This window comes from Macrobrachium nipponense, chromosome 13 (genome assembly GCF_015104395.2).
Source record: "Macrobrachium nipponense isolate FS-2020 chromosome 13, ASM1510439v2, whole genome shotgun sequence".
Lineage (NCBI taxonomy): Eukaryota > Metazoa > Arthropoda > Malacostraca > Decapoda > Palaemonidae > Macrobrachium > Macrobrachium nipponense.
Genome location: NC_087206.1, coordinates 26,683,250 through 26,697,626, shown reverse-complemented (window position 1 = coordinate 26,697,626; position 14,377 = coordinate 26,683,250). Strand labels below are relative to the sequence as shown.

The 14,377-nt window shown below is 34.0% G+C and overlaps 1 protein-coding gene across 3 annotated transcripts in view; it reads right to left on the bottom strand.

The window, feature by feature from the left end:
- Nucleotides 1-14,377, bottom strand: part of LOC135225699 (extracellular matrix organizing protein FRAS1-like) — a 409,627-nt gene that overhangs the window by 103,311 nt on the left and 291,939 nt on the right. For 2 of the 3 annotated variants that reach the window (XM_064265056.1, XM_064265057.1), the window contains exons 5-16: nucleotides 12,849-13,008; nucleotides 12,042-12,259; nucleotides 11,670-11,829; nucleotides 7,132-7,238; nucleotides 6,549-6,668; nucleotides 5,641-5,993; nucleotides 4,016-4,225; nucleotides 3,627-3,778; nucleotides 2,059-2,245; nucleotides 1,662-1,777; nucleotides 1,233-1,379; nucleotides 744-899 (exon numbers count right to left, since the gene is read on the bottom strand). In XM_064265056.1, the coding sequence (XP_064121126.1) occupies nucleotides 744-899; nucleotides 1,233-1,379; nucleotides 1,662-1,777; nucleotides 2,059-2,245; nucleotides 3,627-3,778; nucleotides 4,016-4,225; nucleotides 5,641-5,993; nucleotides 6,549-6,668; nucleotides 7,132-7,238; nucleotides 11,670-11,829; nucleotides 12,042-12,259; nucleotides 12,849-13,008 (2,086 nt within the window). Of the gene's footprint in view, nucleotides 1-743; nucleotides 900-1,232; nucleotides 1,380-1,661; nucleotides 1,778-2,058; nucleotides 2,246-3,626; nucleotides 3,779-4,015; nucleotides 4,226-5,636; nucleotides 5,994-6,548; nucleotides 6,669-7,131; nucleotides 7,239-11,669; nucleotides 11,830-12,041; nucleotides 12,260-12,848; nucleotides 13,009-14,377 lie in introns of those variants that run through there. The other variant, XM_064265058.1, reaches the window with a different exon arrangement.

Sequence of the window (14,377 nt, the reverse complement as noted above, 5' to 3'; positions counted from 1 at the left end):
CTTGTTTTAATCAATTGAAAATTTATACAATTCCTTTGCAATTTAGGATAAATAGGGTGAGAGAAACTTTTGAATGCTGTTTTATGAATAGTAAGGGCAGTGTCCCCGTTTTAGTTTTTCAATGACAAAAACATGTCATGTTTTGGAGGTTTTACACCTCTGTACCGAAAGTGTCACCAGATTTTGTCTCAGAAATCTGGTCACCTTATAATAGTTAGTACGTTAGAAGTGGCACTACCAAAACCATTGTTCTCCTGACATTCAGAAAATTATCATCACAGCTTTTCTTCAATCAATATGGAGGACGTTGGGCTTGAGATTTTAAACAGTGTTATGATATTACAACTAGCACATAACACATTAGAGATTTATGATACATTAGCCAATATCTCTCATAATTTTACAAAAATTTTTCATATCATGACAATCACTAGGCAAACAACCTTTACAAAATTTTCATTTAAATACATAGTATTCTAAAATATTTTGATACCCTTGAAAAGGGTGCATGAAACAAGTTCTAGGATAATGCAATTATCATTCAAATCCAGATTATGCTGAAGTCCTTTCATTTAATAACAAGTTCCCTGGTTGACAGTACTTCTTAAGAATTACAATCATTTACAATGTGTACTAAATAGTAAATTGATTTCCTTAAGGGTAGTGTGGAAACTGCTGTGCAGTTAGTCATAACATAATTTTACAATTTTCCCAAGGAATCTTAACAAGAGTAGACTGCTTACCTTGACAAGTGTTATCAGATGATAAGTAGTTGCTATGGTAACATTTTGTAAGACACTCTGATTTTGCTCCTCTCTTATGAAGTGTGGCACCCTTGTTGCATGAGAGACAATCAGTGTGTTCTGGTCCTGAGCAACTCAAACATCTTGGATCACAAGCTATAAGAGATTTAAGAAGCTAAATATTGAAATGCTCTTACATAACCCATTAAAATATTGTTAAAACACAGACAATAAACATGGATCATGCAGTGTGAAGTGCAATTCATATCTAAAACCATATCAACAAATACATAAGAAAGTTTGCTAAACTAGTAAAAGCCTATACTGCCATTGTTATACATACTGTAAAGTATTAACATGTACAATATTACCATTTACTAGATTTCATTTTTAATCTGCAGATCAATTAATTTTATCAAATATTATGTCATTCTATTTTGTCTATTTTCTAAGCATAAAAAAGAAGGGAAAAGATGATGCTTCACTTACGTAAGCACACTATCCCATCCTGATGCATAAAGTACCCCTCCTTGCATTCTTGGACACATTCCTGATCCTGCAATAACCAGCCATCTTCACACACCTGGCATGAAGTTGGATGTGATATATGCCATGAAGTGCAACCCTCTGGAGCACCTAAAGGATGGTAATAGTATTACACTTATTCAACATGATGTTTTCCAGATAACTACATATTACACTAATATTATCAGCAACATACTGTAACAGTATGAAGCAATAAAAGTACTTCAAAACTTTGCTAGAATGTTGTAGAAAAACATTTGCACATATTTCACACATAATAGTACTGTATTAACAAATGGGATAATGTACAACAGGTATTTTTCTCATCCTAACCTTCTATGAAGAATAGTGCATTACCCTGATTATGGCAAAGCAAAATTAAGTCAAACTTACTCATACAGATATTGTCCAGTAACTGATAGTTAGGAGGGCAAGTATCTTGACACCTCCCAGCAGTTCCACTGTTCCTCATAACAACAACCTGGTCTAGGGTAGCACAAGCCACACACCTGAAATTAGAAGTAAGACAGTACTACATAACACCTTGGAATCAAGTTGAATGTGGTTTCAAGCAACAACAAAACTTTCTCTAACAATAAATCATCCTACACCAAAGTACAAGATAGTATGCATTATTATTTAGTAGTTTTACTAAATCACTAAGAGTAAAATATGCTGTAACCTCACTAGTACCATGTTTTTGCAAAACTGATTAAAATATCAGTCTTTAGCTCACCATGTAATCTGAATAAATGTAGTACAAAAAACTAATAAATAAAAAAATGCTTACTTGTCAGCTTCTGGTCCAATACATTCAGTGCACGAATTGTGACATGGATGGCAGGCCCCTTCTTTCATAAAGGTATTTCTAGGGCAAATGCTTACACAAGATGAATCATTCTTGAGGAGATAATGAGGACAAGATGTACAAGAAGCCACACCAGCACTGTGACATGTGGTACAAGTATGATGGCACCCTGAAATGGAAATTTAATCAATTATCAGATTAAAACTACTGAACTTGTTTCTTTGATCAGCCAGCTTTCATGAAAAACATTTACTGCATTTAAGCAATAGTATTTTGAGTTCAAATACCTTTACTTTTGTAACATTACTCTGAAAATGACTGCTTTACGAAGGAAGTCATCTTGCTGTTACAAAACTTGATAATTTTTTTTTTTTTTTTTTTTTTTTTTTAAGAGTTCTTGGGTGATGCCTTACAACTTCTGTGCAGCTGCCACATATATTTTAAAGCTTGTATTCTTCCCTTTCCTCTCTTATTACTATTAATTTTTATTTTCATCAACTGGTGAAAGTGAAGCATACCTATAACCTAACCAATGTTCTTCTGCTTACCTATTCATATTTTGTGAAACATATAATTACAGAATATACAAGTAAAGGACATATATCAAATTTAAAAGGTACAATATTATTCCTTGTGCCATAACAAACATCACTTTCACTAGGAGAGGCCTGATTTGCCATCAAGATCTGACTTACTGCATGTTAAAAATGGACTTTGAGTTAAAAAAAAAAAAAAAATGAAAATCGCTGGTTTTACAGTTCCAAAGTATCATGAGCTTCTGGGGACTAATCTGCCAGCCTATCTCACTATTTGTTTTATTTACAACTTCCTCACACTGTATTTACTCTTTTGCTCATCACAAGGTTGCCTCTGATGAGGTTTTAGTATTGCTTGATTGAACAAGGCCCTAAACTAAAGTGGACATTTTATATTCCTCATCAAATACAAAACTGCCTTATGTCAGTTCTCAAGCTCCTCAAGCATTTCTGTGGAGAGAATAAGGAACAATTGAAGTCAATGATAGGTCCAACAAAATTAGTTAGTCACTATGCAATAATGGGTGTATCTGGACATGATCAGACAGCTTTGTTCCATTACTTTCCAGATAGTATATAATCTTTTTTATGAACCGTCTCATGTTACAAATCTGGTTCAGGCTATTTTCCTTTGGAAACTGGCTAATAACTTACGACAAAACACAGTTTCATGGCGGTCAAGTTCATTCTTTATGTAGTTATAGTGAATTTGAGAAATAATTTAGATAGTATGTATATTATTCAGCATTTTTTATTTGCAGATTAAACCAGACTAATTAACTGTTAGCTTGAAAATGTAACAGTACAAAAAGTAATGTCTGTAAGATACAGTAAAAAATGACAAGTGAAGAAGAATTTGACAACAATGATGAAGAAAAATTTGTATGTGAGGATACTTTAAGAAAAAGCTGCATGTGATAAAATTTTGTGACAATGAAGAGGAAAGAAAGGAAGAAATCAAATAAAAATGAAATGGACTACAAAGAATACATACCTTATAATTGAAACACTTACTCATGCAAATATTGTCCGGCCCACGATATGTTCCAGGAGAACAGTCTTCTACACAATGACCATCCAAAAGCCAAAGATCATCAGCACATCGTAAACACTCGCCAACACCACACTCCTGGCAATTTTCCTCACACATCTCACAAGATCTACCCCTGAATAAAAGAAATAATTAGTTCACAGGTTACACTCATCTTCTAAGCTACTGTCACTATTGCTTTCTCATTACTCTACCTTCTTAATGTTGATACCTACTATACTCTGATAGTTGAAAACAAGATATTCTCTCAAAATAGATAAAAAAAAAAAATTCAGTATTCATAGAAAAACAAAATAGTACCATCATATAAAGTATGTCAGTTTCCCACATTTTGTGAGTTTTACTTTCTTACCTTGCATAAAATCCTACTGGACAAGCATCAACACAAGTCCCAGACAGAAGGAAAGCTTTGTCTGGGCAAACTTGGCATTGATCTGGCTTTGGCCCTGAACATTCACTACAGGACTCATGGCATGGCAAGCACAGAGATTCTTTAGCAAAGAATCCTTTCCCACAGTCCTCAACACATTCCCCTTCGCGAAGAAATACTTCTGGGTGGCACCTGTAACATAGCAACTTTAAAATCTCAAGCTACATTATGAATTATGCATCAGGTATGTAGGATACCAGAAGTCAATACATTATGCTATATAAAATATAGCAATGTCATAAAACATGTCAATAAACACCCAGATGACTGTAACAGAAATAGAAAGAAGCTTTACCAGTGTAGTAAGACAGTAAATTTTCACAAAAAACAATTGTATGGAGTACATTAAAATGATAAGACTTGGTTAAATAAAGTGCAAATTAGTAACCCCAGTTCTAATTCTGGTGATCTAACTGGGTAGAAAATGAGATACCTCACGGAAGTAGGGAGTCTTATTAAAAGACCAAGATAATGAAAGAAAAGTGAAAAAACATGAGGTTTCTCATTCTTAAATCAAACCTTAAGTTTTATACACAAACCATTGCCTTACAAAGCCTTGTACTTTAGTCATGCTTCAGTGTGAAGTGGGAAACTCACCCACCTTAAACCAATCTATGACAATTGGTAAGGAATGAGTTTGTTCTTGGATGAGTACAAAGTGATTAAGATAAATGATAAAATATTGTGTAGCTTTTTACAAAAGGCAAATGATTGATGAATGTATAACATGAACATTCATAAATCATGTACCTTTTCAAAAAAGCTGCTACAATATTTTGTCATTATCAATAAAGATATCAAACTTCAAGAAAATCCTGACACTTTTTAGGAATATCTCATATGCAGTGCTCTACTTAATTATTAATAGAGTACGTGAAAAATAATATTTTATTTGCCTGTTTAAACAAAGATTAAGAAGACAGTAGAGATATTCAATGTAAGGCATCTACATTAATACACTACAATTTCGACAAGATGATTTGAGAAAATATCTGGAAAATGTTTAAACACCTTTTACATTTGAAATCCTTTATTAAACCCTTTAACCCTCATTAAAATAGGAGTATGTACAGCAAGTAGTTGTTTCTTTAAAAAATTTTCACAAAAGAAGTGAAGATGATGAATAAATTTTATGCACCAAACTTAAATCTTTGGTCATGTTTTTAAGCTGAATTATAATGACAAATAAAATGGCAATACACTACTACTTTAAGTTCTACTATATAACTTTACACAACAATCAAACTTCAGTAAATTGCCACTAATTATGAAAAACTGGATAAAAACAAATGAATAAAAACTTGGAATACATAAATTCTGAGAGCTTAATTATTAAAAATACAAAAAAAATCAGGTGCTAGTTAATTACTACTTTCTGATAAACAGCGTGGCTATCGTCTTTCATTATGAAAAGCATCAGATTTGTTGTCAATATTAAAACACAAAGATGAACTACTAACAACCACTTGAAACCTTGAACAATCCAGTAGGACAAAGAACTTGGATAACATATCCGTATTTTACAGAAAAAGAAACTGTTTACCTACTTAGTACAGTGGAACTGTGTGGCTTGAGAACAAGAAGCACAAGTTGGGTGGCAAGGGCTGCATTCCCCACTTTCAATAAACCAGCCCTCCTCACAAGTGTCGACACACCTTCCATTCCTTAAGTAGTAACCTTCCTTGCACGTATCACAGGTTGCAATGCTGTTATCTGTATCGCAGGAGAGGCACGACAATGGGCAGCCAGCTGGCTGACACTCAGGACAACAGTCCTTGGAATTCTGGTGTACAGGAGCCATTCCCAGTGGACAAGGTGCACAGTTGGGAATGTAACAAGTAACTTTGCCTGAAGAACACGAGCAAACCTGACAGTCCTCAGCTGTCCAGACTTCGCCGTTCTATGGAAAAAAATGAATAAAGGTAAAATATAATTATCGTATACATTTCTCCCAGAAGAACTACGTACAGGAAAGTGTTATATATCTCTGAGTACATAAAATGGTTTCAGTGGATTTTGAGCACCATCAAATTTATTTTTTAAATAAACACGGTGTACATGCTATTAACATTCTTCAGTATCACTCCAGACTTTATGTTGATTCTCATTAGGCAACAAAAATTCCAAATCACTGTAAATGTTGTAAAAGAAATAAGAGCTAGTAGGAGAACCATAGCCAAGGATATTATAAAATAACTATAACAATTATCTAACAACAGCCCCTTCAAACATGGCATGATAAATTTTTAAATTCTGTCTGGGCGGCTATTTTTAAGTGTTTCCACTAAAAATGACAGTCTTTTTCAGTTTTTTATTTCTAATTTTCCCTTCATTTCGGTATTTGAATAATTATGCCTTTCTCAATGAAGAAATCAGATTCCACTTGTTTCAGATTGCAGGTGAATCGGAGAAGCTGAAGTCCCAAAAGCTAGGACATTTTGCATGAAACACTGACCTTCTTAAATTCTCCCTCATAAAAACACGTGGTGTTGTCAAGAATGCATTTCGAACAGCAAGCTCCTGCGGGAGTTGTGAGCACTTCATTGGACCCACAGTCTGCTCGATCACACACAATCTGAAATGAAAAATTAACTTCGTGAAGGTATTGCATTAAAATTTCACAGTTCATACGGTCATCTCTGAACCTACCGTCATAACTTGTTTCAATCTTCATCAGCATACTATACTACCTTAAAAAAAATTGTGAATTGAATATGTTCCCTCACAAAAACAAAAAAGCCTCAAAATATGTTGCATAAAGAATAATAATTTCCAGTGTAATAGTGTGTTTTAACATAACAGATCTAGGTACAAAATCAGATCCTAAAGGAACTAATCTGTACTTAGGCTACACATTTTCAGTCATTTTTATTAGCCTTAAAACTATCTGAACTATGGAAAATTAAGCCAAATTCAAAAATAAATTCCTATTATATCTGACCATTATCTGAATCAATATATACAATCACAGATGGTGGCTGCATCCTGACACAGTAACTATAACTAATAAAATAAATAGCTTGTTATTCGGTGTTTACCTGATCACAAATGACTTCGCCTTCTCTACAAACACAAAGTTCACAGTCGGTTGAATTCCACAACGAGCCAGATGGCATACGGATGTCATTTTCTAAAAGACACCATCCTGTAAAATAATAGGTGAAGCAACACTTCATATAAAATGCAAAAAGTAGCTTACAGTACCTCCCAAGCATAACATCAATGCACACCATGCCGTTCCAATAATGATGTTATGGTGACACCGAGTACTATAATCCAGTGAGTCTTATTTGCTTACGTCAATGTTGGTGTCATGAATAAATACTGCGATGGTCAAGAAAGATTCACTTCTACTGAGTCGACTACATCATCTATGAACTAGGAAAATGTAGTCAGTTTTCAAGTTAATTTAAACTGCATGGTAAGGCAAGACTAACATCAACAGCACAAATAATAATAACAATAATTATATCAACATGATCCTGTTGTATGTACAGACCACTGAGATACTTAAAAGCAGTGGCGGACTGGCCAGGTTGCCAGCTTGCCCGATGGCAAGTGGGCTCCTTACACATGGGCCCTTTACACATAAGACCATGGAAAATTTCAATACTGAACAAATTACTTTCTAAATGTAAGGTTTTATATATATATATATATATATATATATATATATATATATATATATATCTATATTTATATATGGCGACTTATGACTAGTTGGGCTCCATGAGGCCCCTGGCTTAGAATATTACTGGTTATTGACCATCCCACACAACAGATGCGATTTGCATGACAGTGAGGGAAAGTAAAGATTTATTTGTCACTAGTATATGCAGCATGGTAAGTGAAATCATTTTGTGAAATATATGTTTCTATATGTCAATAGGAAATATCTTCAAACTCGAATATAAGAAAAGAAATGGCTATTTTTAGAAGACAAAACATATATATTAATATAATTGTGAATATATATATATATATATATATATATATATATATATATATATATATATATATGTATATATGTGTGTGTATACTATATATGCAGCTTTCTCTTTCAAAGAGCTGTGTAAAAATTCCTTTTAATCAATCAAATATCTCTCTCTCTCTCTCTCTCTCACACACACACACACACACACACACACACGGTGTTGTGTGTGTATGTGTGATATATATATATATATGTATGTATGAGAGAGAGAACAACTCACAAGTCTCGTACAGCACGGTACAGGTACGGAACACGATCAGTCACTGTTGTCAAGATTAAAATATCACGATTTTCGTTAGGGTCATTTAGGTTGCCATCTGTTGATATCTTTTACTTTGTATAAGTTAACTAAGTATATATTACGCATATTAATACACGCATTGACACACGGGAACGATCCCTTATCTAAAGTGCATTGTGGCCATTGAAAATGACTATTCCTTGCAGCAACTGTTTAGTGGTAGGACTGCAGCGGCTCAACACGCCTCAGCCGTCGTCCACGGACACAGTCTGTTCTGTAGCAGTAATGTATTTGACTAGTGACTGAAGTGATATTACCTTGACTGACTTCCTTAAGAAGTGAGTTGCACTGATTTTTTTTGGTAACCTGTCCTTTGGTCTATCAGCATCTGATAGATCTTGCGAAGATGATGAAAAAATGTCAAGGAAATGAAAATTCAAAATTATAATTTGTGATAAGCCGATCCTTACTGTACTACGGTCTATGGCAAAATAAGTGCACTGTTGATATTGAAACATGACGTAGCTATAAGCTTCCAGGGAGGAGAGAAGAAGTATTGAAGCAGAAAAGTATTGTTATGAGAATTAAAGATATCATAAAGATGTTCAGCAAACAAGCACTTCCTTTTCGAGGTCACAGAAATGAATCGGCCTACACTTTAGGTAACGATGTTTTGAATCATGGTAATTATTTAGCTATAGTGCAGTTAATGGCAAAATATGACAGTACTATGGCAGCTCATGTTTTTTCGGTGCAAAGCAAGTCTGAGCAAAGTATTAAACGATTAGAACAACAAGGAAAGGTTCACAGTAAAGGTCGTGGTGGACTTGTTACATACCTGAGTAAAACAACTATAAACTATTTAATCAACATTATGAAAAATATGATTCAAGAAAAAATTGGGCAAGAAGTTAATCAACAAAATACTATTCTATACAGGTTGATTCAACGCAAGATATTCCATCCATTGATTGGTTTAGTATTATAATTCGATATGTGCTTAAAGGTAATATCTATGAGCGACTACTTTCAGTTGTACCAAGTAATGATGGAACAGGACAGGGACTTTTCGATCTATTAATCAAAACGTTACAACGTCATAAAACTGACCCAGAAAAATGCGTATCTCATAGCACAGATGGCTCTGCAAGCTACCATGGGCAGTACAACTTTTTACAAAGTAGAATTGCTGTTGTGGCAGATCAACATGTTCATGTATGGTGATATGCCCATGTTTAGAATCTAGTGATAACTGAGACTACAAAATGTTGTGTGCCTGCAGTTTCCTTTTTCAATTTGCTTCAGAATTTAGCTACATTTGCGAAAGCATCATACCAGCGAATGGCTGTATGGATGGAAGTGGTAGGAAAACATCTGAGACAAGAAAAAATGAAACGATTAAAGCTAATAGGTGAGACTAGATGGTCAGGGAAATCAAATGCAGCGACCACTGTATTTAGATGCTTTGATGACGCTTCTGTGATTACTTGTGTGGATTTATTGGTATGCTTAACAATGATTCAAGAATCAGACAAAGTATAAAGCAACGTTTTTCTTCAAAGTCTTGAAAAGTTTGAAACCATATTGACTGCATTTACTTATTTGTATATATTTGAAACTACAGGTCCTGTATCAAAATACCTGCATACCAATGGATTAGATATGTTTACTGCATGGCGTTTGGTAGATACAGTTACAACAAAGTTGAAGGCACAGACAAGAACATTTGATTATATCTACAGCAAGGCTTTTGAATTTGTAATTAAATGTACTGGGGAAATTTCGCAGATGAATTTGAATGAACAGATAACATTTCAAATTGATGCTTTGGAAGATGCATTGCCAGTTAAGAGAAAGAAGAAGATTAAAATGGCAGATGAACTTGCTAGTGATTAAGGAAGCTCCTCAGATCCCCTGGTTGGTTTTAGAATAAATGTGTTTAATTTAATAATGGATCGTATTGTTCAGTCACTGGAATCCCGCTTTGTACAACACAAACAGTTGTACAAAGATTTATCTTGCTTGGACTCTACAAATTTTAAAACAATTGCTGAGAAAGGTCTTAAAGATGAAGCATTGAGAGGAATTATCAAGTTGTTTCCACAAATCATCAGAGATCAAGTGAAATTGGAACTGTTTCTTTTGCTTCAATCTTTGATGTTTTAAAGTTATTTCTTCATGATGGTGAAAATGTGGGCAGCAGTTGCACCAACAGTAAAATGTACACTACTTGCCCATCTTGTATACTGAAAATTCTAGCTTCCAACACACTTCATGACAAGGCATATGATAACCTTTATGAACTATATAAAATAATTTGCACATTATCTGTTACCCATGTAAAGTGCGAGAGGGCATTTTCAAAACTGAAGATTATAAAGACAAGGTTAAGAAATTCAATGTCTGAGGAAAACTTGGAATCTTACATGTTACCATCCATTGAAAAGGAAATTTTAGATGAGCTGGATAATGAAGTATAACTATTAACAGTTTTGCATTGCACAATCCTCCAGTGAACTTAAGCGATTGCTCCTAATATAGTGGTCTGCATGTAATAGGTTTTTGTAGTTTTTAGCTGTCTATATACAAATTGTGTAGTACAAGTATGCTTAGATATATCCGAATATTATTTCAAAATTCTTGATAAATTGGTATATGCATGTTATACTTCTGTATTGAAAGTATACTTAGTATACTTTTATTCTGTGTATTTCACAATTATGAAAGTAAGTAATGAAAACCATATAAATCTAGTCTTTTGATGGGCTAGAATAAATAAAGGGGTGATAAAATTTGACATATGTATGATCAATGATAAATGCTATATATGTCTAAATTATTTGAAAGAAAACTTAAGTAGAAAACGTATAAAGAATGCAGGCTATATGTATCTTCTTGATTTTCTTTACAGGTTTATTGGATTGCATTTTTAGTTTGCAAACATTTCAAAATAACACTACTTTACATGATGTCATTAAACTTTTGGTTAGAAATTCAACTAAGCAATTATGTATCTATATTTAGTATTACTTTACATTATATCTAGGTGATTTACACTTATTAGTAAAAAATAAACGTTCCAATAATTTGTCTTCTGTGTTTCCACATGTGCATTTTCAAATATTTTATGTATTTGTTATGTGAACTCTATTATTGTATTATGGCTGAGGGTTGGAGTGGGGCCCCTCTTTTGTCACCTGGCAACCACAATTTTTAGACCCAGTCCGCCACTGCTTAAAAGGTTGGGGCTGTAAAGACGGCATAAGCCTGGAACCTAACCCAAGAAATTTATTTATCTAAAAATTAAAAATAAAACAAAAAAACCTTCTTGAAAAGCGTACCTTGCTTCTTTACACAAGAGGGGCAACAAGATCCTTCCTCCAGGTATAATCTTTCGTCGAATGAACAGTGGAGGGCTGGGCACTCCATTTGGGAACATCGGATGTTTCCGTCAACGCATACGCAAGTCGAGCATTCGTCTTCTCGCCACTGTTCAGATGACTGGAAAAAAGAAAGTTCATTATAATCCCTGTAATGTGAAAGTGAAGAGTATGGCATTGCAGCTTCTCTGTAATGTCACGAATAAAAATGCTCTGTACACGTGCCTATCTAATCTAAAATAATGTAAAAGACTCAAAGAAACACCTTTCGACTCAGTGTCACGCATTCCGGTCTCTAAAGGCATACACAAATGTCTCTTACTCATTAATTACCATATACACTGTGCCATTTCGATGACAAGTCTTTCCCTGACAAGTAGGACAACAAGATCCTTCGCGAAGTTGCAGCGAGAAGTTCAAGGGACACGCGAGTAAGGGGCAGTCAGGGACGTAACACTGGACCCTGCCATCGCTGCACCGACAATGGGAACAGGGCGCTGGAGACCAGAAGCTCCCGTCTATGTGAACTTCGCTGCCTACTTTACACGGTCCTGAAACCAAAGAATGAATCGAGTTGTAATATTTGGTCATCAAAAAGGGTGATTCTAACTGGAACAGAGATTAAAGTGAAAAGTGTTTATTAGTATTATTTAAGGGACAAGAGCAGACTACATTGTTAATGAGGACGAGAAGGCATGCCCCACTGGAAGATGGGCAGAGGCTGCATCAAGAAAAAGAGGGAAGACAAAGTGGCTGGCTAAGAGGAATTAAACCAGTGGCAAAAAATGTAAGTAAAAAATGTTAGAAGCATGAAATATCAATATTTGAATGAAATGGCCTCGATATTAAGACGGGATGAAATGATGTCCTAAATGTGGGTGAAAAGCTCGTAGTATATGAAGGCGATGTTGTTGGTGGGGCTTACTATGACTTACAACTGAGCAATATTTTTTTTAGCATCATATAAATGAAATAGCGATTACAGCCATAGTTCTGACTGGAGCCACTCTCTTTCTTGAAGAATTGGTTTTGCCATAAAAAAATATACACATGTATTCAAGTACGTCTGAACACGAATGTATGCATCGTATCCATTTTTTAATAATTTAATCCCACCCTAAAAAAAATTAAAGCACTTACTTCCTAGGGAAACACACTCGGGGCAACACTGCCCTTCCTGACGAAGAGCGACCTGACCCTCCGAGCACTTGGGGTCGTCGCAATGTACGTGGCCGCAAGATACCGTTCCGTTGACGCAACGACATTCTTCACAGCCCCCGGAAGACCACACCTCTCCGTCCTGACGAAGGGACCAGATTTTTGAGTGAGGAAAAGTGCTTACATAAATAATAATAATAATGTCATAATAATAATCAAGCTCTATATAGGGCTTGCAATTTTTACAAGGTTGCACCAAGAGCAAAGCCCAGAGTGCTGGTAACAGACCCGAGTTGTCATCAACAACAGCAACAGGTTGCTCTCCTATGTAAAGTAGAAACTGATAAAACTAATAATCTCTCTCTCTCTCTCTCTCTCTCTCTCTCTCTCTCTCTCTCTCTCTCTCTCTCTCTCTCTCTCTCTCTCTCTCTCTCTCTCTGGAGGTAAATGCTTTTAGCCTTTAAAAAAAAACTCCTTTAGCCTTAAATCAAACAAACATAAACCATCCCCGAGATCTTATTTTCAATCAATTGACAAATGATCCAAAATTCCAATGAAAAATAACCTCATATATTTTTCACTGAAAATTTTTCCACTTCAATGGTAATTAAAGGAAAAATAGCGGTATGAATTCAAAACAACACAAGTCGATTGATACAAACTTTCCAGAACTGTTCAATTACACCGATCATGAAAAGATGTACTACTTCACATGCCCTCAAATAAGCGCTCTGAAATATGAAACCTAAAATATATTTGAAAAACAAATATAATCCTCATGTGCGTCAAATATATGAAATATTACAAATTTACAAAACAATATAAAATAAAAACACGTTTGGCATCACAAAATTTAAAACCTAACATTAATAAGCAGCAAGAGCTGAGTTTATACGAACACATTTCATTAATCGTCAAAGAAAGATTTGATTTTTATTAAAAGTCTCACTATGCATGATCACTGCTGTTGCACTACTGAAATGTCAGTCAACAAACCTCTGGATATCAAGTAAAGAGAAAGCCTCGAATAAAGATAATACAGGAAGAATGGAACTATTATATTATGAGCACTATATACCACCCTTAATGTGTTCCTATATTATATAATTATAATATAATAGATATATATATAATAATATATAAAGATATATAAAATATAAATATTATTATATAATATAATATAGATATATATATATATATTTAATTTATTTATATTTTATGTATTAATTATAATTATATATATATAATATATCTATATATCGTATGTTATGTACTATATATATTATACTATATATAATATATTATATATATATATATAGTATATACATATATATACACACACACACACACACACACACATATATATATATATATATATATATATATATATATATATATATATATATATATATATATAACACATTAAATGGTTTGGTAATATAGTGCTCATAATATAATAGTTCCTTTCTTCCTGTATTATATATATCGGAATAGAACAGCATAATTCTCCA